Raw genomic sequence first — 25332 nt, 5'->3', positions numbered from 1 at the left:
ATCGGGTCTCGGGGGCAGCAGCTCCAGTAGAGGACCCCAAACTTCCCTTTCCCGAGCCACATCAACCAGCTCCGACTGCGGGGTCCCGAGGCGTTCCTAGGCCAGGTCGGAGATATAATCTCTCCACCTAGTGCTGGGTCTTCCACGAGGCCTCCTTCCAGCTGGACGTGCCTGGACCACCTCCCTAGGGAGGCGCCCAGGAGGCATCCTTACCAGATGCCCGAACCACCTCAACTGGCTCCTTTCGACGCGAAGGAGCAGCGGCTCTACTCCGAGCTCCTCTCGGATGACTGAGCTTCTCACCCTATCTCTAAGGGAGACGCCAGCCACCCTCCTGAGGAAACCCATTTTGGACGTGACAAAGAAGAGGATATTAAACTAACTAATCACATCTCCATATGACAAACATCCACGGGACAAAGGTCCATTACGTCCTACGTTAAACTACATTTTGACAGCTTAGACACATAAAACAATAACACAGGGTGTATACTGTTGAGCTGACAAACAAAGATTCCTGTCATTCCAAAAATAAATGCACATTATTTCTTCCAATAGACATCAAGGAAGAACCCAAGGCACTACGGCTGTAACGACACACCAAACCCACGATTTGGTCCGTGTCACGATTTCTGACCAACGATTCAATTCAAACCTCAATTGTTTTGGGAAGGAGAGAGATTGAGAAAAAAAGAAGATATTTTCATTAAAAAACATTTTAAAAACCTGTATAAACTTAACACCAGAGAACAATATTAACTTTACAAAACACTGGTGCACACACCAGACACTACATTAGTTAGTGCTGGTATGATAAATATGATTTTAGGATCTGGATAGGAAAGATAACTCTGGGAGTTGGAGGGGGTTTGTTACAAATCTGCATTCTCACAGCGCGATGCAGGTTTTTGGATCTGAGTGTCGGTTTCATATCGCATATCGTTAGAGTCCTACAAGGCACAAGTTCTTCAGAAGTTACTCCCTTACTTCCTGAAGAAGGCTGGACGCCGAAACACGTTGAAGTTGTTAAAATCTCATTCTATTGAGAATGTACCAGACGTATTAAAGGCATTTTAAAAAAAAAGAATAGTTCTTGAAGACCACTGCTTTAGGTTCTTCCTTGATGTCTTTTGGATTTGTTCATGGCCCCTAACCACAGAGCACCGTCTGTTGTTCACTACCACTTTAGTTCCACTTATCTCTCCAATTTATTCCGATCAAACATTATATCACGATTTAAAAGACTCAAAAAATAAGACTACGTTTACACGAGTACGGCCATTTTCATAAACAGACATATCAACCTCTCCGGTTTCAAAAATAACATGGTGCACAGCTGTCAGTTCTCAGAAAAGTGTTAATTTACACGTATCTCTGTATATATGCCATCAAGAGCATTTCAAACCTGTAGGTGGCAGTGTAACAAGAAGCTCAAGCCCACGTTAGCCAATCAGAATCCCGAAAAAAGCAACAACAGCAACAAATCACTTCCTCTCCCTTCTCTTCCTCACTTCCTTGGCTGCCCAAACCTCCGTTTGTCTCAGGTTACATGCAATCGAAGATTTCCAAAATCTCCACTCTGGTCGGAGGGTTTTATAAAGACCACTTTTTTAGAGGCAAATTTGTTTGTGCGTGTAAACAAAGGGCAAAACGAAGGGAAATGGCTCCGATTGTCAAAATAACCATGTACATGTAAACAGGGTCTTATAAGAACCTTAAATTCAGAGAGACTTTCCCAGCACACCAATTCATTTAATCAGGCAAAGTCATAAGTAGCTACTTTATGGTGGGTGTTTTTGCGTCGTGGCACTAGAAAGAAGAAGAAAAAAAATGCCGTGACTCAACAAAGCATCGAGTCAATAAAATAATCAAACGCCCTTCCCTGAAGATAAAGGCTGATAAAAGCGAGCAGGGGCAGAAACCTCCTCCTGTAAAAAGCGTGTGAAAAGACACAGGAATGTTTTAAGGGCAGTTTCAGCCGAGGGGTCAACAGGCTTTCATCTGCTCACTGAATGAATAAATGAAGGGTTGAGGGGGGCTTGGTTTGATATGCTTGACTTGGTGCCAGTCCTGGGTGGTCAGGTCAGGTGCTTGACTCTCCGCAGCCCAAAAAACTTCTGGGACATTTCAATGTGTCAAATGAATGCACGCGAGCACTCTTTAGGTTTTAAATGTCTTAAATCTTTAAGACGGACCCAAACATTATGAATTAGAGCAGGTCATTTTGCCTCACTACTCCTCCATTACACAGGAAGAAAACATGTTATGTACCTTTGTTCCTGAGAACTGGGTGTTTTATGATAAACAGCGATAGGCACCACGGCTTAAAAGACAAAGAAAGAGCGCCATCTGCAGAACTTCGACTTACTCTCCTAGTACTCCTCTAAGGGCTGAAGCAGAACTTCAACTTACTCTTCTAGTACTCCTCTAAGTGCTGAAGCAGAACTTCAACTTACTCTCCTAGTACTCCTCTAAGTGCTGAAGCAGAACTTCAACTTACTCTTCTAGTACTCCTCTAAGTGCTGAAGCAAATAGTTGATTAATCAATTTGACTATTTTACTGTTATTATTAAAACCACATAAATACATAAAGTGGAGACAGGTCAACCAAACATCTGTCTAAAAAGGTAGGTTTTTATCTGATATTTAAAAGACCAATGTGTTGCTCTAGTCTCTTACATATCCCTCTAAAGTGAATATATTTGGGTTTTGGACTGTTGGTTGAAATTAAGACATTTGAAGATAGTTTTTAGGAATTGTAAAGGTCACGGTCACTATTTTCTGACACGTTATAGACCAAACGATTTATGGATAAATCAGACAAATAGACAGATCAATCCATAGTGCAAATAATTAGGAAAGGCAGCCTGATTCCCAGGTGGATCAGTTGTTCTGTATGCTATTGTATTGCTGCTCTCTTCCATCGGAGCAACGGTACTTCCAGCATGCTGCTGTTCTCCCTCTGTGTAGGTCTGACCAGGTCCACCACATTTTGGAGCATTACACTACATTTAATAAAAGTAATAGGGGGCTTTTATCCAAAGCGACTTCCAATAAGGGCGTTCAGCCATGAAGGTGCAAACTCTGAACAGCAAGAATTGAGTACAAGTACATTAGCCTCAAATAATGCTACAACTACAAAGAGCAACATGGAAGTGCATTTATTTTTTGTAACTGTCAGCATCCTGTCTTTTTCCCCCTGAAAATCCATTTCTGCAAAATCAGTTCAGGTGGATGTTCCACGAGCCCAACACTAATAAGAAGGAGGCATTAGACACGGCTATATTCCACAACTGTGTGGACATCTATAATCAATGATCTCTGAGTACTTTAAAATACATGCATGCCACTTAAGAGAGTACTAGCTGTATAAAGTTTTTTAACTACAGGCGTTTATGCGGCATAAGAATTTCTATTTCTATTTCCATTTCATTCTCCACAGTTAATTACATGAAAGTCAGTAAACTAAACAGCTCAAATAAAGCACTTCTTATTCACAAGTAAAGGACGTGACAAAATATACTTAACTGTATAAATGCATTTAATGTAAGCGAAGACGTGGTGTGAAACTGATTACATTTACATAAAATGAATGCAAATGTTTTGGAGGAATTTCATATTTTCCAGTGCTTTGGGTGATTGATCATGGTTCTTCTACTCTCAGTATTGAGCAAATGGATACTGATAATAATTCTTTGCAACAATTGTGATGTTATTTTGAGTATTCTCTTTTAAATCCTAAAATTGTTGTTACCTTCTGCACCTTTGCAGCGACGGGCGGCTCCTCTAGCTCTGCTTGGACTCTCTGCAGAGATGTGAAATAAAGAAGAGTTACAAACATCAAACTACAGCACTGACTCATGCAGGACAACACTGTTGAACTGATAGGTGTCATTTTAGTGTCATGTTGCACAGGCAACAATGATGTCTATGATTAGTTATCCCATAATGGGAAAATTTACACTGTTGCAGCAGCAAGGGATGGTGGGATAAGTACAATATACTCTAACGATAATCAAACAATAAATACATATAATTAGAGAGAATAAATAGTAAACTGTGTTTACAGTATTTGGTTCCACCACATCTGGAGAACACTGTGCAATCAGCATCCAGTGTGCTGTGCAGCAGCTTCTTTCCAGATGTGAGACAGGGAATCCAAACCTTTACAGTACAAGCAGTGCTACAAATGATGTTGCACTACCACCTTGTGGTGAAAAAACAACAGTGCACCGAACGGGGGAATCCCATGACAGCTCATCACAACTAACACACAGCCTGATTTTGTTGAATAATTGATTTATATTGACAGATCTGTAAAACATAAGTTTCTCCTCAATGAAACATGCAAAAAGCATCACTTTAAATGTAAGTATGTGGCCAGAAGTTTATACTTGTGTCGGTGTTTGTGTTGATCTCTAATGGCAGGGCCGGCGTGTGTGTGTGTGTGTGTGACGGAGCGAGTGCCGACTCTAGAGTCATAGTGAGAGAAAATAAGTGTCTGTGTTTTCTGACCAAGGTGGGAAATCTGCGACAGGAAAAGTTAACCCTCTCGTTGATTTCATGGTGTTAATGGAAAAGGAGAACGAGGAAATTAGTCGGGAAGGAAATGCAACGCGGCAGAGCAACGTGCAGCGCCGTGATGTGTAATTAAATTGTTTTGAGAAGTGCACGTCAGGCTATGCCATAGGGTATGCATCGCCACGTACCTATGTGTGTACCTATACCGTCAATTCAACAAAGAAGCATAAATTGGCCTTAAGAGGGGGCAGCCCTTCTACAATCTAATTTTCTGATACTATTCACCCCATTTAGGATTGTTGCAAACGTGCACAAAAAGCCTTAAAAGCAATTATCTGAGAATTGAAATGCAAGCTGTTTTCACTCTACATGGTCAGCTCTCCTCTCACCTTGCTGCCAGCCCTGGACCGGACGTCGCCCACATCCTTCAGTTTGGACTTGTAGAGCATCCAGCGGTAGCGGAGTTCCTCCAGACCCACGTCTTCTGCCGGTCCAGAACCAGCCTCACTGGCCGGACTCTCCTGGAGCAACAGCTGGAACTGGTCCTGACCTCCGGCTACACCTGCCCTCAGAGCCTGCACCGGGGACAAAGCCGAGACGCTTAGCTATGCTCGACTAGAACAGGAAGCTCATGGTGTCTAAATAACAAGCAACTTAAGGTGCAAAAGAACTAGAGCTGCAAATGTAAATGTGCTGTATTTGTATAGCGCTTTTCTAGTCTTAACGACTGCAAAGACTAATCATTGATATATTTTGATAGAAAAAGTGCACTACTTTCTTTCTTTGGCATCGTACCTGGGGTGATAGAGCTTTCACCATTGCACCCTCTCCCCCCGAAACTCCCTAACCGTACACATCTGCTGTAATGGAAAGTAAATTTACTCAAGTAATGTAATTAAGAACAAATTTGAGGTACTCGTAGATTACTTTCATGCCACTTTCTACTTCTACTAAGCTACGTTTCAGAGAGAAATACTGTACTTTTTACTGCACTTCATCTGACAGCTTTAGTTACTTTACAAATGTAGATGTTTGCACACAAACACTTGAAGTTTATTAAATACAATGTTTTAATATAAGATAAACTACCCAACAATGTAATATCTCTTCTGACTCAGTGCATGTATTAAATGACCAAACTTTTGCTTTTGAACAGGAGAGTCCCTTTCTTTAGATACAACAGGTTCAGGAACTCCTTTATACATCAGTCTATACTGTTGCTAAACCAAAATCAGTTTTCTGCCAATTAAGATCTGGTACCGAGGATATCATGTAACATGTTCCCTTGCCATGGATGTTGATATGTCTCAATCTTTATACTATATGTGTAATTATTGTCTAACGCTGTATGAAGTTTCCTTCTTTTGCGCAGAGCTTCTTTGGGGAACGCAAAATGAATTTCAGTGTGAAATGACAAGTTTACACATAAAGAAACTACTAACAGCTTGCATCTGCACATCAGTTTAGTTCTGTGCAGACTGTGCTTCCTGAGAATGTGACGTCAGAAACGTGAATATACAGACAGTGTGAAGTATAACGTGCAGCTTTTGGTTGGATTTACTAGTGCATGGATTATAAAGTTGACCCCTCCGTTCCATCTACTCATACATTCATACATAAGGTTTCTTATCCCATTTACGCAGACAGACATATCCACACCACAGGTGACCAACCTGAGCAGTACCTTCACATCGTTTACATCACAGAGCATTAGGAAGAGCATTTTATTTTTTTATACTATTTATTTTCTGTAAAATGGGATACAGAGTACTTGGCATCATTTATCACTTTAAATGCAATTCCAATTTATCACTCTAAGGCCGCATGATATGAGGAAAATATCTAATCGGGATTTATCTGACTGTGATTGAGATATGATTAGCAATATTGGAGCAAAGTTCATTTTTGTGTAATTTTCTAATATTCATCGAAAAATATGAAATATGAAAAATTATTGTAGTGTGATTAACGCAAGGATCTGTACTAAACAAAGATTTTTTGTCTGTAGGATAGGATTTGTAGGCCGGGACGTCTCTGCAGCACCACAATACTTAATACTTGGTTTGACACATAATTTGCCTTCAAAAATTTAGTAAAACTGAAACTCGCCTTGAGTGTGTCCTGTTGGATCTTGAGTTCTTTGGCGCCGGGTGTTGCTCCCTTGGTGCAGAGGATCCCTGATAGGAGTTCATTCTGTTTGGACAGCCAGGCCTCAAACTCCCTCTTCTTGGATTTGTACCGTCCTGTACCCGCCTGTGAAACCACAAACAACTCATACACAACACAAACAAACACTTGAGGTCATGTGTATCTACCCTGACCTCCCTTCGCGACCAGCCGCGTTCTTATACAGCAAAATAAATGTGAAATGCTTACAAATTATAGTGCTTAACCCTCCTGTTGTACTCTCAAATTTGGCCCGATTTCAAAGTTTCTTTATAACAAATACGGGTTTATTTCAACCAAATTGCCCAAAAATAACAAGGATGGTTCCATACACGAAACAGGGCTTTGATTATCCAGCAACACATGTTCCCTCCGTAACCATTAGTCAAAATAATTCATGAAGTTTAACGACCATGAATTCCAAAACTAAGTGTAAAACTAGTGGTAATAAGTAATTGAGCTTAGGTCGAGATTTCTGAACCAGATTGGTTTTCGTTGCTAATTTGAGATGCTTGGTGATGCCTAATGGCCCAAATGATCACTTATCTAGCTGTTGACGATTGGATGGATCAGTTGCTGCAGTTTGATTGTCACAACTTTCATATGTCAAAAGATCTGTTGTAAAAGTTCTTTTCATATTAATGGAGTACTATTTGACATGCAGGACTGCAAATACTGCGCTGTGATAATAAAACTTAAGATATGCTGCACAGCAGACAGACAATGGAGTCTCTTCCTAGACATCTCCAGCTCCAGATTATTCTTTTTCTTCTCATTTTCCATTCATAGTAGAATAGTATAAATCCTTTTGTCAACATTGAAGATTTTCTACACAGTATTGGCCATGTAGAATGTGCATCTGTGGTTCAGCCTTGACAGGCAGCAGGGGCTTTTATGTCATTTCTGTGAATGGATGCTTCATATTTCCCTAATCTGACATGGGAAAGAAAATCCTTCCTGTTAAATTACCTGTGCAAACAATGAACCAGTGTGTGCTTGAAAATTCTGGTTTGTTGAATAAAAGATTTAAGAAAAGAAGCTGACTGCGGGGCCCAGAGAGCATTGCCCTAACAACTCATGAAATACTTTCAGCAGATTGAATCAGTTCACTGGATCAGTTTGGGATGAAATCAATGAAGTAGCTATGGTGAAATGTTTTTCAACAGCCTGTTAAACTAACAAGCATTGAAGTATTTAGCACATCATAAAAGGAGAATTACGGTCAGTTTCAACATGTAGCTCTGTTTTTTTTTTTTTTATGTGTAGTGCTGAAAGTAGCGAGACAAATGACTACACCGAGTTATCCTCGTGTTAGACAGGCTTAAACAGGGCAAGGTTTAAGCACGTTTTTAGCCTCTAAACATGCTCAAAATGTCATTACCAGTGCCTAGCCATGTGCAGTTATTCCTTCCAAGTGTACACAGCGAATTTGACTGCACATGGCTAGGCACTGGTAATGATATTTTTTCACACTAAAATGTAATACCAATAACACGTTTAATGTTAACTAGTGTTGTATGCAGTGGTGCTTCTGTTGCCTGTAACATCTGTTTCGGAGAATCAGAGAGCAGCACAGGCATTTAAATGGCACTAAGACGAGGCAAACTCTGTGTTTGATAGATACCGACCATTTAGGGTTTCAGTACCCAACCCTATTTCTGTCTCCCAACCCGCAGTGGCAGATGGGCACCCAACAAGAGCCAAGTTCTGTCTGAAAAAAGGACGATTTTTTACTAACCACGGTCAAACCAAATGCTTGCTCTTGGGGGGAATTGTCTCTGTAAACATCTTAGAGTGGAATAGACCTTCACTATCTGAAAGTCTTTGTGGTTGTGATTTGACACCATAAACATTGAGTTTCTGATTCGTTGCCCCTAACCACAGCTTACCTTTGTGCTTAAAGCTGTTCCACCTCTGTCTCCGGCCAAGATGCTGCTGCCGGCCCCTGTTGATTCATCACTGATGGTGTCAGCAACGGAGTCTTTGGAACCTTTCGGACCCGCTCTGCTGAAAATGCCCCAAGCAGAGGAATCTACTTGGTCTCCTTTAAAGGAGGGTCCACTGTGCTTGCCTGTCTTGGATGGACTGAGTTGTTTATGGTCTTTTCCAGTCAGAATGAGGTGACCTCCCCCATGGTCCTGGTTCAAATAGCCCTGCCCTGTCATCACCCCCTCTGCTGCCTGTCCCTCCAGGCTTCCTCCTCTTACAGGTGCAGAGCCAACCAAGGCTTCATATAGCTCAGCTGGCTTGTCTTGTTTTTGGCTTCTCTGGCTCATGGAGCCTTCTGCCCTGACTGGATTGTCTCCCTTCCGCGGGCTAAACTTTGTTGTAAGAGAGGGGCTGTCTACAGACAGGCCTTCAACGCTCCAAAAGTCAGTCTCTGACTGCTCTGTGGAGCTGTTCAGCAGTCTGGGAGAGAAAGAAAGAGAGAAGTGTTTTAATAACTCACTGGCTCATCCCCTAGAAGTCTAATGCATCACAATCACTATAAAGTGGGAAAAGCTCCTCCAATTTCTTCTTTTCTCCAAAAAGTTTTTTTCTGACATAAAACTTTGAGCAGCAATAAGGGGACGTTCAGAAAGAGAGAATATCATTCCAGTAACTGAACCTAAATGTTTATTCATGACATTTAAAACAGCATTTTCCACAATACGTTTGACAAGAGAATCTCAATTTGAAATGTAGCTGCAAACTTTGTAAACAGCCAAACGTCTACCAGACATAGTGGTTTCAAACCACACTTGGTTCCTTGGTAGCTAAATGTAAAAGCAACATTCAATAAGTGGCCAAAGACAGCTGTTACTGTTGCACAAAGTATTCAAGTATTGATATTAAACATCATGTTCACGATTCAAAACATGTGTCTATGTAATACAAAAACAATAGCTTGGCTTCCCTAACATCTTATTTCAATTATTCTAATGTCTTTCTCGCCAGTGCTGGCACTCTTGAATATCCCTGATCCTGACAACCACACCTCAACGTCTTTCCGTTTGCACTAGAGTTTAATAAATGTCACTTTGGTTGTTATTATTATTATTATTGGCTGTGCATTTCCCTTTTTTGTTGTGGCCCCTGAACTGGTCGTAAAATGTTGGGGACTCGTTTGCGTTTATCTGTGTTTTAAATCCTCAACGTCTCCTTCCAGGCAGCACTAGGATTAGGCAATGGTTAGGGTTAATGTCCTTGGAGTCAACGGTCACAGGGCTGCCTGGGGGGAGATGTTGGGGGCTTATTACAGCATCAAGCTTTGTTTACCTTGAGTATAAAACCAGGACCTTGTTGTGGTTTTGTTTAATTACTCCTAGTTAGTTTCTATTGAGTTAATTTGGTTTAGTTGAGCGCTTTGTGCTAGTTCATGTCTGCTTTGACATGATCTACTACCATTTTTTATTCACTGTTACATTATCTTTATTGTGACTCTTTGTGCCACTGTTCACCCCCAACAGGCACCGCCTACCAAGAGCCTGGGTCTGGCCGAGGTTTCTCCCTCTCCACTGTCGCAATATGTTTGCTCTTAGGGGAATTAATAGAATTGTTAGGACTTTATAAATTATAGAGTGTGTTCTAGACCTACACTTTTTTTTGGTTATATCTAAAATGAATAAACAAATAACAAAATGATCAATAACAACAACAAAAAACTGAATTTCAACATAACACTACACCCATTCAAAAAGGGATAGGTAGAAGACATAGGATTATCAGGTCCATTCCCAGTCTTTACTACAACAAAATCAAAGTCCAACAAGATAAATCAAACAGACCATTTCATTCAATACAAAACTACTACTACAATGTACGTGCTAATTCATCTAGCTATTAAGAAAAATAACAAAAAACAAGTACCATCATTATCAAACCATTGCCCATCAGTGAGATTTTTTCTTAACTCTGTACTTAATAAATACATCTTTTTAAATGCATGATATTTTCCCTTCTTTTGATCGATTTGTCCAGACTTCTTACACAAAACAGTTCCGAGTGACCTGTGATTGTAACTGAGCCTTGTGATAGTCTCTTACCATCGCTACACACTTAACACACCAAACTGCAAAACAAACACTAATTTGTTCACGTACCTATGAAGATTGAGATTCATATTGTACAGGGCCAACCAGGACTCGCGCAGGCGCTGTATGTCTCGGAGAATGTGGACCCGTCCCTCCTCCGAAGTCCTCTCCAAAACCCCCTGACCCTGGACCTCCATCTGCTGCAGCTGAAGCTCCTTCTCTGGAAACTCTCCCAGGGCTCTCTGTGGACAACGACATGGCACTTCAATCACAGAGAGGGGATCAACAGCTATGGAGAATCAACAGCCAGACTGTTTTTAATCATGCAGCAATCTAGATGCAGCTGCCATGAATCCATACAGAGTTTGAGAAACACTTTAGGTAACATGGTGAGTAAATTAAACTACACATTTGTGTTTAACACTGGCTCAGCTGTGATGTCGACCAAGGAAACGGTCACAGGTTGTTGATCGCTGCTTTCCAACACTCACTGTCTCGTGGCTGGATGATAAAATTATGAACTTTTCTTTTTTTAAACTTCAACACATAAAGTCCTGTCTGAGGTGAAGCGCACTTATTCCTCCGTCGCCTGCGGTATAATTTGTGCATACACACACTAGAAAGAGTGTTATTGTGTTGGAATGAATTTCTCCTCTCGGTTACACTTGTGGTGTCTGTTTCAGGCTGATAAGACTGATTAGACTGAGTTATTGATACAGTAGATTGTTGAAATTTAAAAAGAGTAGAGCTCCTGAAAAGTACTATAGCCACTTATAACAATGCTCTGAGTTAATAAAATGCAGATGTGATGAGATTGAGTTGAGGTGAGATTGGCAGGTAGGTCAGTGTAATAATGAAGACTATAATTATAAAGTCTCCTTGGGATTCCCACTAAAAATTCATGACTGGGGTCATCGCTAAGTCACTGTGTGATATAACATCAGTTCTTTCACATAGCTGGTTGATGAGACAATTAATCAGTGATTTGAAATCAAAAGCGCAAGAAAGTGATCTGAATTAATTCCCGAGTTTAGCCAACATGAACCCCCGACACCTGTGGGTCTTGATTTCCACACCACAAGAATTTCTCAAAATCTCTAAATTAAACAAGGAACCCTAGCATGCTCAACCAGACTGTAGACGTCACGTCTCGGCTGTATCATGATGAAATGACATTTTAAATCATGTTTCGATGACTTGTAGGAATATTACAGGGCCATACTGGTGGCTTTGCATAATCAGCCGGGTAAATCCTATGTACAGTGTTTCCCCTTTCATGCGTTCGGCAGCTGCGCCAGAGTCAGGGATGAGCAAGGATTAACAAAACATCTGGCCAAAGGACTGCAGTTGAAAAGTTGGCACATTTACAGAAATGTTAATTAATGTGCTTTGCCCTTATAAATAAATACATTTAATTAAATGAAAACCCTCAGATATTGCCACTGTCTAGCAGTCTGATACTGATAGATGAGCGACGATCAGATTAACAGTTTATTAACGAACGTAACCTTAGGTCTATGCCTACATGGTGTAAAACTGGATATACTCTCATGCCATTCATCTAAAATGCATGTTTGATGCTTTTATATGTCAGGACGCCCGGCGGTGAGATGTTGCTGTTTCTAATGTTAGATTTGGTTTATCAAAGACGCTAGCAAGGCATGACAGTACAGAAAATAAGTACAGCAGTAACATCAGATGGGTCGGACCACCGTGTTTGACTTCACATCTTCAAACAGTTACGGCTGAAAATGAGCACAGAAGTAAACAAATGTTTCTCTGCAATTCAAATCAACGGCCATTTCTCGTCCAGTGATTCTGTCCATAGACTACTTTACAATAAACATAAACATTCTGAACGTGTCCCGGTGTATTTCCTGTTGCGGTGTATGTGAATGACCTCAACTGACAGGGAGTTAACAAGGACCCGGGCTGTTGCATAGCAATATAATTCAAACAAAAAAGGTCTTTTCCACCATCTCATGAAGGCTGGTTAGAGGAGGTAATGTTTAAACTCAGTCACACATACTAAACTCAATGGGGCTCAACTATTGCACCAATGCTCAGTCCTTACCCCAGCAGCCCTTAGGGCTGATTCCGACCTGTAGCCCTTTGATGCATGTCAACGTCCACCCTCTCTCTCTCTCTCTCTCTCTCCCCCCTTTCCTGTCTACAGCTGTCCTATCAATTAAAATAAAAGGCAAAAAAAATCCCTAAGCATAATCTTAGAAAAAAAAAAAAAACAGCATAATACTCAATCCACACTTCATTTAAGAACTGGCAACTGTCATATATCCATTAATGTGAACAACCCTTTACAAATGTATTCCTGATCCTGGCAAATGATTGCCAGTAGAAGGCACATGGCACCGGGACTTAGCTGCTATAAATGTCGAAGAGACACTGGGACACAGTCTGGAAAGTACATCCAAGAATCCAGATCATCAACTAATACGTTACAAATTTGCTCATAGGATGTAGCTTGCCCCCAGAAGGTGTTAGGGGGGTACAGGTACAGTTTTTTGATTTTACTTTTGGATTATATTACATTTTATGTGTGTGTGTTAAGAAACAGGGGGTTTAAAAAAAAGAAAAGGGCTAAAACTGATGTGTAATACTGTTGATCTTGTGCCTTTCGCAATAAAAAAATTATCAAAAACAACCTCTGTGAACAACCCCTTCCAAATCCTACAGTAATATAAAACTAAGGCCTTAAGACTGACACACACACAACACACACACACCCTCCCACCTCAGCTTCATGCTGCCGGCCCTCGATGCTCCACTCTCCCGTGGGGCTATGGAAAGACTCCAGCTTCTGCTTCATGATCATCAGCCACTTCTCTATGTTCAGCAGGCTGTCGTGAAAGCTCTCGTGGTCTGCGATGCTCTCCTCCCTCTCACGCAGCTTCACCTGCCAACCAAAGAAACAGATCAGCTGGACTTTCAGTGGCTGGGGAAAAATGCATCGGAAATATCTGCAACAGTTGCCTCTATGCAAACAGTAACTTTCCATTACAGTATTGTAGAACTAATTTTTACCAAGACATCAAAATAAATCATCGTGCTTGTTTTAGCCTTGTGTAAATGTTTCATTGTAACAGACCAGTGTACTCTTTCACTTCAGAAAAAGAAAATAGATAGTTTTTTAGTCTGAGTAGGGTCCAGTGTTGGTGTCATGTTGTATTGTATGGAGCCAGTCTACTTGAGAATCATGCTGACAGTTTATTTTGGATGAAATCATACAAAATTTGGTGAGTTCTCATACGCAAAGTGGAGGGCTTGTGAGCAAAAGTGTCACATTTTGGGTGGTGGATGGTGAAAGGCAACAGGTAAGATTTAAAGTGTGACGTTTGTGCTTGGAGGCTTGCAGGTATTCACGTTAACAGACTAGCTAGCATTAGCTAACCCTGGGAATGTAGCAGCCACGTGGGGTTTAGCCTACGGCTAGCTTAGAATATGTAAAACTGAGGTTACTGAGCTGAAAACTGGAAAATATAAGGTAGCTTGTACAATAAATGACAAGAATATGTAAACTAATGCAATAACTCTGGTTTTCCATGGAATCAGTTGATTTAGTTGTACCATTAGCTGTTCATGTTAGCTGTGCTGACAGACATACAGGCTATAGTTACATCTGTTGGGTGACATGGAAGCTGTAATTACAGGGTCACAACTCTCTCTCTCTTTAAAAGGTCTGCTAATTGGCTCTCCACATTTGAACATTTTAAAATCCGAAATGGGAATGTAATTTCAACAGCAGCACCACCTCACTGTATAATAGCTGTCTAATCTGATGCCATCACTAGGCTGATTTAAGAATTGAATTATGGCTGCTATATTTAACAGTGAGTTCATTTCATTCAGGTGTGAGGATGGCGGATCAGGAAAGAAGGGAAGGGAACAGGTAGGTCTCACATTAGGTGGAAGTGTAGGGAGAGCCACGTGATATCAACAGATGTATTTCTTAATATTATTAATAAAATGGAAAATATATTACATAATGGTTTGTTTGACAATCTGTCTTAGTGGAGAAGAACACAGCTACACAGGAAAGGAGGGAATGGGACGGACATGAGGTCGGCGATGGCATCAAGCAGAGATGAGACCAGTGAAGACGTCAGGTAAGGTTTCTATTAGACCACAAAAACCTAAAATGTCCAGTTCAAGCTCCGAGACCTCCTTACTTCTGTTTCATGTTGCACTTTAACGTTAGTGTTGCTTACAGATGAAGTCTGATTACTTCCAATGCCAAATCAAAATAATTTAACATGTTTTATTATATGCATATGCTCAAATGCCATCAATGAAGATTTATTTATTGTAATGAAAATAAAGTACATTTATATATGCATACATACACCATATAATTATTTATAATTATGGTAGCCCTACAGTGGCTGATGTACTTAAAAATAAGCCTTTATTAATTAAACCCCAAACATGATGATGTCCGGCAAACTTTTTAATTTATCTATTTTTATATTTATGAATACATGGGGGGGGGGGGGGGGGGGGGGGGATGTATACTGCAACGCCAGTTTTTACATAAAGGCCTCTTCTGCTCCGTGAGTTCTGTAGTCTGTGTGTGCGTTGCTGCTGAGTTGTGTGTAGTATAATAATTTACTTGGCAGACGCGACATGAAGATGCATATGTGAAAATCAAATGAGGCAGAACTTTATCCATTTGAAACCCCCTCTCCAGTCTCACCCTGGCTGCCTTGTGCAAATGCTTCCAGTCAGCATGGAGCCTTTCAAACTGAGTCCTGTTGTTCTGACTGGACGAGACCAGAGTCTCCAGCGCTGTGATGTGGACTTCACAGTCCTCCAACTCCTTCTGGATCGCCTGAGGACACACACAAGACACACAGTGGGACAGCACGCCAAGGGAAATAACACAACATAGCCCAACTACCAGAAAATTTCACTTTGTGAGGTTTTTTAACAGTGATATGCGTTCCCCCAGCCTGCCCATGGTCCCCCAGTGACTAGAAACGGCAAAAGGTGTAAACCCACCAACAGCGACGAATTTGCACGGATTTCCATTGAAAATCAATGACTTCCGGTAACTTTGAAGCTCAAGCCGGCGGCGGTGTGCACGTACAGTAACAACACCACAGCTACCACATTTGCTTACAAATGACTGTGATGTTAAATGTTCAAATTGAAACCGAGCTTTATTCATGTTGCTAGTTATGGATCAGACTGTGTAACTTCATTCCATCAAGCACGTGTGCACTAGTAGCACTGTTGTCTAGGGCTGTACCAAATACCATTTTGTGTGCTTCGAAGCTTCAGTACGAGTCAACAGCAAATATGTCAAAAATATTGGCCACCATGGGGGAAGTCCTGTTGTCTTATTTAACCCCCCCAATGTAGCAAATGTAGACATTATAGTTCACAAAGGCCGTTTCTTTCGGCTGTTCCTTTATAGATCTTGACATTTCCAACCACACTCAATGGCAGCTCCTTGGCAGTTTTACCATCATAGTGTTTTAACTTTCTCGGGGCAGCGGTCAAGGTAGTGATGTTTCCTGTTTTCTGTACGGGACTCTAACACCGCCTCTAAACACAAGTCTGATCTCCGGTTACATGACCGGTCACCGCAGCGTGACGTTGGGTTGCGTTTCCCCAAAAGTTGAATCGCTCTCAACTATATTACAGTATTGTACTGTAACTTTAGAGAAGTTGTATAACACTTGATTTAAATTCATCTGCCTGAGCTGCTGGAGGATGCAAAGCGACGGTGTACACAGAGCCTCTTGTGTTCCACTACACATCTGGGTTGATTTGGCCCTGGTTTAGTCTGGGATTAAACTCACCCTAAACTGGTCGGACTGGCTTTTCTTAGCCAGGATGTCAGGCTGGAGGCCGTCAGCTGCCACCAGTTGGTCCCGTTGGCTGGCCAGCCGGGAGCGAATCAACTCTGCAGCGTCACCAAACTCCTTGGTTCTTGAGATTAAGCCCTGAGAGTGGAGGAGAGGGGGTGAATGAATGAACAGATAAATCATTAAGTGTTGTCTGTATATTGTATAGTGAAGCATTGTATGAGGAGGATGTCCACTTTGTTTTCAACCACTCCTCTACCACTCCTCTACCACTCTACCAAAGACACCCAGCGGTTGTCTGCCAATCGGAAGGTTGGTGGTTCAATCCCTGGCCCTGCAGTCCCATGTCGAAGTGTCCTTGGGCAAGACACTGAACCCCAAGTTGCCCTTGTGTGTGAGTGTGTATCTGATGAGCAGGTGGCACCTTGTACGGCAGCCTCGGCCACAGTGTGTGAATGTGTGTGAATGGTGAATGTTTCCTGTATGATGTAAAAGCGCTTTGAGTAGTCCTTAAGACTGGAAAAGCGCTATTTAAATACAGCACATTTACATTTTTTGTTAGCAATTCACATTTCCACACTAGTCCTTTGCCCAAAACATCCTGTGCTCAGTCAAATTTCATGGAGTTATTTTCTGAAATGAAAATGTCAAATCACTCTAAGAAACTATTTGTTTATACTGTAAATATGACTCAGCAAGGATTTCCCTTTTCATTGCTGACGATTTGCAGTTTCTGAGTGCCGGAAATGCACAGCCGGATTCAACGCCGCTCGCAACTTTCTTTTTTTTTTTAGGTTGCCATTTTTAAAGCTAACCAGGGACAACAGATGACACTCACTTTGCTGTTGATTAATTAACATTGTCTCTGTCTAATAAACAAATAAATGAAAAAGAATACTTACAAATATTAGTGATTTTGAGTTTGGCATGTTATTCTCACACACACACACACACACACACACACACACAAACACACACACAAACACCGTAAATGTGCTGTATTTATATAACGCTTTTCCAGTCTTAACAACTGCTCAAAGCGCTTTTACATCTACAGGAAACATTCACCATTCACACACATTCATACACTGTGGCCGGGGCTGCCGTACAAGGTGCCACCTGCTCATCAGATAAACATTCACACACATTCACACTCCGATGCGCAGCACCGGGGGCAACTCGGGGTTCAGTGTCTTGCCAAAGGACACTTCGACAATGACTGCAGGGCCAAGGGATCGAACCACCAACCTTCCGATTGGCAGGCAACCGCTCCACCACTGAGCCACAGCCGCCCGTGCGCATGGAGCTTTGAAAATCTTAACTATTACTGCACACTTAACATCTTTCAAACACTATTTGGAAATTATACATTAGCATTAATCTAATAACACTAACTTTTTGTCAGGATGTGCTCTGAAAGTTGACAATTGTGAGAGAAAACTGAAATCTAAAATATTTAGTTGTCCTACAACTGATTTCACACATCAAAGTGTCTTTCCAGGTGCTGGGGACTTCTGTTGCATGTGTGAAAGAGTAGTAGAAACCTTTTAGTGTCTCCAGAGGGAGCTGTGTGAAGTCTAATAAATGTCACTTGAGTCTGCGTCGGTTGGTGTTTTGAATACTTCTGTATGTCCCAGACCTCTATAGCCCACTGCTCATCTCTGATGCAGGCAGGATCCTCCAGGCTATGTATAAGCTGCTACTAGCATAAACACACCTGAATCTCAACTCAACTGCTGGCTGCGCAGTGGCATATAGGATATAGGAGGATGCTATAGGAGTGCAATGCTAATACTTTTTCGAAGCTTTGTAGACCAAAAAACAGCCAGCATAAAAAAAAAAAGTGTCTGAACAAGTGTGACCGGTGTTAAAAAATCTCATAACGTGACTGCTGCTACAACCCATGACTAAAAACCAACCAATAGAGAGACGTCTTCAAATATCACATTTAAAACAAAATAAAATTAGTAATAATCAGAATTTTCCGAAATGAATCACATGTCCTAAGATTAGCTCTTTGAAATCTGACAATGCCAGAAATGAAATCAGCATCCTCTAAAACCTCTAAAACCACTCACATATTGTAGAAATTGGCCATAGAGTGCAAACATGTGGTCAAAATGCACAATTAAGCTAATAATGCTAATTATGCTAATTGCTCAACATATGCAAATTAGCATCCAGCAGTTTAAGTATACTGGGGACCCATACTTCACATTTCTGCGATAAAACTTTGGTTTTCTCAACATTTCCGGGTTCACCTAGTCGGCTACTAGACTAATACATTGGCCAAGGTAACACTGTAAGCACAATTTTTGGCTAAAATGTCAGCTCTTTAAGTTATTTATGTTTTGTTTTGCTCAATTCCAAAATTAGAGGGTGGATGAACTGAGAATTTCTTTTTTTTTTTAAGATTTCAATTACAAATTTGAAGAGTTACTTTAAGAGGCAAAACAATTCAGATATGTGATGTCAATGTAGAAATATTGAGTAGAAATTCAATTTTTTTCTTTCGAAATTCAATAAAAAGAGATTTACTTCCATCCAAAATACAAGTATGAACCTGGAAATGAGTATAATATGGGACCTTTAAAAAAACTTCTTTACACATGCTTCAAATAGCTAGGATGTCCCACTTCACATCTGCATTATGTCTTATGACTGTACTTGTCTTTGTCTTTTGTGAATGAAAGGAACTGAACAAATGAATGAATGACAGTAGCGTGTTGGTACCTGTAGCCTGCTCTTCCTCTGCAGCAGTTGAGTGTGCAGCAGCTCTCGGTCCCTTACATTAGAAATCAGCTCGCCCTGCAAGTTGTCAGACCTCTCAGGACCGAAGACCGAGTCCAGCAGGTCCCCTTTCTCCTGCAGCAGAGTGAAACGCTCCTGCAGCTGGACACTTTCCTTCAGCAGACGCTGAAACAAAAGGAACAGAAAGGAGAACACATCAAGTCTGTTGCAGTGGTGTTGAAATTTAGCATCGCATTTCTACAATTCCACATTGACGTAGTGACAGACCATAATAAATTACTGCCTAATAATGTTGCTTGTTGATTTTCCACTCGTTCCTTCTTCTTTTTTTATCTTTTTGTCTGTTGTCTGCGGTGTTCAGACTCCGCTGCATTCAGGAAGTGCCTATTTTTAAGAGCAGATGCAATAAAAAGACTCCCCTTTTTTATTGCATATACTTTATGTACAATATAAATGTGTGTGTATATATATATATATATATATATCTGCTTGAATTTTGTCAATAAAAACCATGTATAGCAGTTTATAATAATATTGAGATGACGCATCATGATATCAAATTGATTGGAATCGTTGACAGGATGATCATAATCAAATCTTGAGACCAGTGAAGATTCACACCCCTAAGCCCAAATCACACAGGATTAGTATTTATTATTATTTGTAATAAGTAGGGAGGTTGTCTGTGATCCTAATCCCGTGGGAATCGACCATGTGGCTTCGTGCGAGGGCAGACGGCGATGCTGTGTGGTTGCCGCCGTGGCGGCGATGATAGGGAATGCGCCTCTGGTAACCTCTATCGGGCCTAGCCCAAAAAGATACGGAACACGGACCAGAGTGCGGCGGCCTCGCACTGGCCGTCCTCCGTGCGCCTCCAGGTAGCCGACTCTCGGAGTACAAATATGTCACTAAATTTGAGTATAGGCAAGCTTCACTGATCCCGTGCTAATACGCCACATGAAACTCGAAACGTTGGGTAGTAACTCACACATTTTAAATTAAACCTCGGAAAATCTCTCCATACAGAATTACGGTCGGAACTTACAGACTTTTCATGCGTATACTTACACCAGTACTGCCACAGTGATGCAACTCTTACACAAGCTTTGACATTGAAATTTATTTGACTGTAGACTTAAAATTGGGAGTTAAAATCTTTCTGATCTTTTTTTTTGAAGGTTGTGGGGGCAGCAGGGAGATAGCAGACATGTTATTGCACTGACCTGCTACCAGCCTCCTCCTTTTGTCTGTTTTTTTCTCCTTTTATTTCCTTGGTGACCCTTCGAGACACAGTGCATCCCAATTCAAGACAATGTATTAAGTGACAATTACCCCCCCACTGTTTTGTAATTGTGTAACTGTAGAGGGAAGCTTTGGGAGAAAGCAGACGCTGACATGCAACAAAGATGCCCCGTGAACAGGTGTCTGAGCTGAACTTGTCAGAGCTCCCACTGAGTCTCTGATGCAACAAATAGAGCCACAATTGAACCGAATGCCACTGAATTTTGAGTTAAAGGATGAATTGTTCAGCGGTATTTCTGTGTTTTGTGTTTGAACTACCATACCTCTATGTATATTATGACTATATATTTTAAGAGGAATATAAGGAAGAGGAAGGGAATATATATTATAATTTATCTGTGATGACTCATCTGTAAAATTCCCTGACATCAGAGACATTATCAGACTTCAATCAGACTTGTTATCTTTCTCTGTCTTGTAGATAACTCTCACAGTTCCATAAAATATGCATGTATTTAAGACATATAATCAAAGATGTGTGGCAACCACTGGCATCCTGTATTCTGTGTAATTTAGAAAGGGTTGGAGCACAGTTCAAAGAAGTTTGATTTGAAATCAGTAGGGGTGAACCCTTATAGTGGACTACTATACGATTAGATCTAATGAGCCTGATCCAACTGCCAACAAAAGCAAGAAGGCGGTGAATTGATCTCCTCGGCTGAATCCAGCTTGTTTTAGATGGGCAACAACTGAAACAAAAGTAAAGCCATAGTCTCATCGTGTATCTCGGCCTATAATGTGGTTGTTTTGTATGCGGGCAAAGTTATGAGGATTCTCTGTAGGTTCATCACTATGGAGCGTCACCCCTTCACATTACACGTTATGTATACATTTTAAAATAATATCATTACGGCTTCTTTCAGGAAAGGTGTGTTTTACCTCGATGGTCTGGACCAACATGGCGATGTGGGAGAAGTCAGTAACATCGGCAGAAGCCTCCAGAACCTGAGAGACCTTATGGCTCCACTGCGAGTAGACCAGCAGTGGATCCTGGAGAATGCTTCTCAGCCCCGACTCGGACTCTGAACACAGCCTCGTCACTCTGCATTTCACACTGCAACATGAGGACACAAGACATTTATAACATGGACAAAACAACATTGGGGTTATATAGACATTTTAAGGGGATATAGTTACATAATGTTTCTTTTTAAGCATGGATTTAGTGTGACACAAATTTAAACTAGCCTTTTAATTTGGGCTTTTATTGTGAAGGGTAGAAACGGAAGGGGTGAAGCTAGTATCATGCGCTGTAGTCACGATGAATGTATGATAAGAGGTTTTTACTAAGGGAGATAATAATAATAAAAGTGTGTGAGCCACCTTGGTTCATGCATACATGTTTTTACTACAGTAGTTTGTGTGGCTATTGTGTGGCTAATGACTATTAAAATCTAGGATTTTTGGGGCGATAATGTGAAAATATGGCATATCCAATTCAGAAGGAACAGTGCAATTTAATAAAATTGCATGATTGTACTGTACATGGGTTGAAAATGACAGAATTAGCCCAAAGGCTATTTTTCATCTGTAGTCCCCCACAAGGTTTTGACTGGAAGGTTGTTGTTGTTGTTGTTGTTTTGTTTTTTTTACAGCGGTAGGATTCTTTTCACAGACCTCTGATGTTCTTTGACAACCGCCAGGACATCATCTGAAAGGTGGCGCGAGTCCTCCGAGAACCTGAAGAGCTCCTTCAGCTGAGCCTTGAGTAGTTCCACTTGCGACTCTTCCCCTGCCAGAGTATTCCTCACACCCTGCAAGACACAAATAAGGAACACAAGCAAAGTGAGTGGTTCATATTATCTCATTCAGACCATAAGTAGTCAAAAAGTGAGTCTACTAGTGTTACTTCGGATTTGAAGTTATGGGAAATTCCCTTGACGGACACAATATCTCTCGGTTGGCTGAAAGGACTACAAAAATGTCCACAAAACTCGTTTGATGGAAAGTCAAAAGCTTTACTAATGAGAAATTCTTAAGAGATTTCTGAACACATTTGAGGTGGATATGTTTAACCTGCTAGGAGAAGGACATTACAGAACAGTTTTCTTTTTCAGGTCGAAACATCAAATTGCATTTTCAACAACAATGCAATAAAACTGTATTTTCTTCAAGGTTAGGGCCATTACTGGAGCATGTTCTCTAAAAAGGTTTGGCATTTATTACCATTACCTGTCAATGCCAATTCTCAGGAGGAAAATATTTCAGCTACAATGGCATGTTAGAAATTTAGATGAACTGGAGTTGTTTACAATCCATTTCACGTATAAAACAAAAAGTAAAAACCGGTTTTGTTACAGTTAGGTGCGAGCCCGTCTAGATTGCAGCAGATGACTGACAGATGAGTCCAACATATCATTTAGCATTCCAGTCACACCCAACAATAGCAGCTCCGCGGGTCCCAAGACACAGTGGACTCAAAGTGTAAGTTTCTCCTTTTAAGCATGCAAACATGTACATCCAAACATAATAAATCTAAACTCCATAGAGGCAAAGTTTGTCACATTCATTTCCCACTTTTACACAATACAATGCTGCTTCTTAATCCACAGCCAGCGGTATCTTGCCAGACAAAGAGAGATCCAGATGAACGTGGCATGTCTCGCAGTCTGAGTGACCCAGATAGAAATCAGAATGAGATTATAACTTTACCACACCTCTTTGAGGCATTCAGTGGATCCACTGAAGTGATAAAGCATCTTCACTGACAGGGCAGCGAGACTCAGGTTTCCAGTGCATCAGGCATGTGAGATAAGGTGGTAAGATATACTGTGATGGTATAGATTGTATCACCTCTAAGAGGGACAAGATGTGTTTATTGAAGGTGTAAAGGCATCAAAATGACAAAAACGAGTAACCAGAAGAGAAGAACGGATAATGGGGCAGGACAAATATTTTATATGCTGGAAAGGAAATTGGTTTATTTCGATTTTTATTTTATTATATAGTCTTCCTTTTCTCAGTGTTTACTCCTAGAATTGGTTGACAATGTAATACATTTACAGCAGGGATTAAAGTGGAAAAAAATCTTTTGACTGGACTTTTTTTCAGGCCAAGTCATGAGCTGTTCACATATATACCTATACACATAGCAACCCTTTTGTCATTGCGCACTATACGCGCTCAAACTTTGCGCGCTAAGTGGTGTACGCACATTTCTGGACCCGTTTTGTGTGTACGCCACGTTTTTAAATGAGACCTTGTGTCTTTTCCTGCCGCACTAGGAGAAGACAGTATAGAAGTAAGACTGCACTTTAAGGGGCGGCCTCTAGCTCACCCAGTAAGAGTGTTCGCCCCATGTTGGCTGAGTCCTGCAGCAGCCTGGGTTAGAATCAGACCTGCGGCACTTTGCTGCGTGTCACCCCCCAGCGCTCCTCTTTCCTGTCTATTTACTGTCACTATCTAATAAAAAGGGAAAAAGCCCCCGAAAAAAATCTTAAAAAACTGCACTTTAAAATGCAAGTGTCATTGTTTTTTTATTGGCGCCTTTTATATTAAATTATCAATTTGTTCAATAAAACAAGGTTGGAAATGATTTCCTTTCATTGGTTTTAAATTCAACATCCAGGTTGTTGTATTTAAGCAGAACACTGAAAGCAGTAGAAATGCAGAAATAAGTACTCTTTAATAACTGTTCCGTCTCGCAAGTTCGTTATTGCATATTTTCCTCACATTGTGCAACCCTAGTAGCCACCAATACATATGCACAATAGATTTCCTGCATCTAGACTACAATTCCACTCAACTTTAATACTGCTGATAAGTTTAGAAAAACCTACGGTGTATTTCCTCCACTGTCCCACCATCTGCTCCTCGGTGCGGTCCCCGGCCTCGTGGCCCTCCTCCAGTTCCTGGTCCAGCCCCTGCAGCAGCACCCTGAGGTGGCCAATGTCTTCTCCCAGCCGCAGGCATCTGGTCATGTACTGACTGTGGGAGTCCAGGTTGGAGCTCAGGCCCTCCTCCGTCTCACACAGGCCCTGCCTCAGCCTGTGCCAGCCCAGCCTCAGCTCCTCAGCCTCCTCCACCACTACCTCCGCCCCGGAGGGGGAGGTGTTGCCTCGCACCATCTCCGCCAACCCCTCGATATGCTGCAGGGTCTTCTCCTCGCTGGCCACGCTGTCGTCCAGAGCCTAGCACAATGGCAGAGGAAGAAAACATTACAATGGATGTTGTAGGTATAGCTGTCCACTGCTCCTGATAATTAGGGTGGCTTTAAATGCAGCAACTTAAAGTCCACTACATTGTACTGTGTGTGACGAAAAAAATAAAAAAAGGTATAGAAAAAAAAGTGTTGGCTTGGATAACAAAGACGAAGTTGGAACAATATATATAAAACTTAGATTCAGAGTATTTCTTTATAACATGAAATAATTGTGACTAACAATCAGATTTAAAGGGTAAAGGGTACACAGAATTAATGAATACTGGAGTGTTCTTATTTGCTTTCTATTACTATGTGATGCTATAGACTAGTAGTTCCCAACCTTTTTTTTGACCGAGGTACCCCCCCCCCCCCCAGGCCTGTCAGATGAACTCAAATACCCCAATTTCATCAATATTCATCAATTTAAAATGTAATGTATTTCATAATTGTTGAACTGTCGATATTTTCTTTGGTTTGGTCTGCAATAGTTACCATAGTTTGAACCACTTATCCGCTACGTTTAGCTAATTATTTCAATCATTTAGTCAGTACTTTTAGCATTGCAGCCCCTTAGACAGTACTTTTAGCTTTGGGGTTGGGAATTACT

At 41.1% G+C, this 25332-nt stretch overlaps 1 protein-coding gene across 3 annotated transcripts in view; it reads right to left on the bottom strand.

Annotated features, from left to right (window-relative positions):
* The window catches only part of syne3 (spectrin repeat containing, nuclear envelope family member 3), a 38358-nt gene that overhangs the window by 3707 nt on the left and 9319 nt on the right, over positions 1-25332 (bottom strand). For all 3 annotated transcript variants that reach the window (XM_034857658.1, XM_034857660.1, XM_034857659.1), the window contains exons 6-17: positions 24361-24711; positions 22199-22335; positions 21461-21635; positions 19262-19444; positions 16523-16666; positions 15412-15546; positions 13453-13614; positions 10770-10942; positions 8577-9096; positions 6631-6774; positions 4911-5096; positions 3755-3805 (exon numbers count right to left, since the gene is read on the bottom strand). In XM_034857658.1, the coding sequence (XP_034713549.1) occupies positions 3755-3805; positions 4911-5096; positions 6631-6774; positions 8577-9096; positions 10770-10942; positions 13453-13614; positions 15412-15546; positions 16523-16666; positions 19262-19444; positions 21461-21635; positions 22199-22335; positions 24361-24711 (2361 nt within the window). The remainder of the gene's footprint in view (positions 1-3754; positions 3806-4910; positions 5097-6630; positions 6775-8576; positions 9097-10769; positions 10943-13452; positions 13615-15411; positions 15547-16522; positions 16667-19261; positions 19445-21460; positions 21636-22198; positions 22336-24360; positions 24712-25332) is intronic.

This window comes from Etheostoma cragini, chromosome 20, assembly GCF_013103735.1.
Source record: "Etheostoma cragini isolate CJK2018 chromosome 20, CSU_Ecrag_1.0, whole genome shotgun sequence".
NCBI classification, from domain to species: Eukaryota; Metazoa; Chordata; class Actinopteri; order Perciformes; family Percidae; genus Etheostoma; species Etheostoma cragini.
The sequence above is the reverse complement of the archived record's forward strand: the minus strand, read 5'-3'. Positions and strand labels throughout refer to the sequence as shown.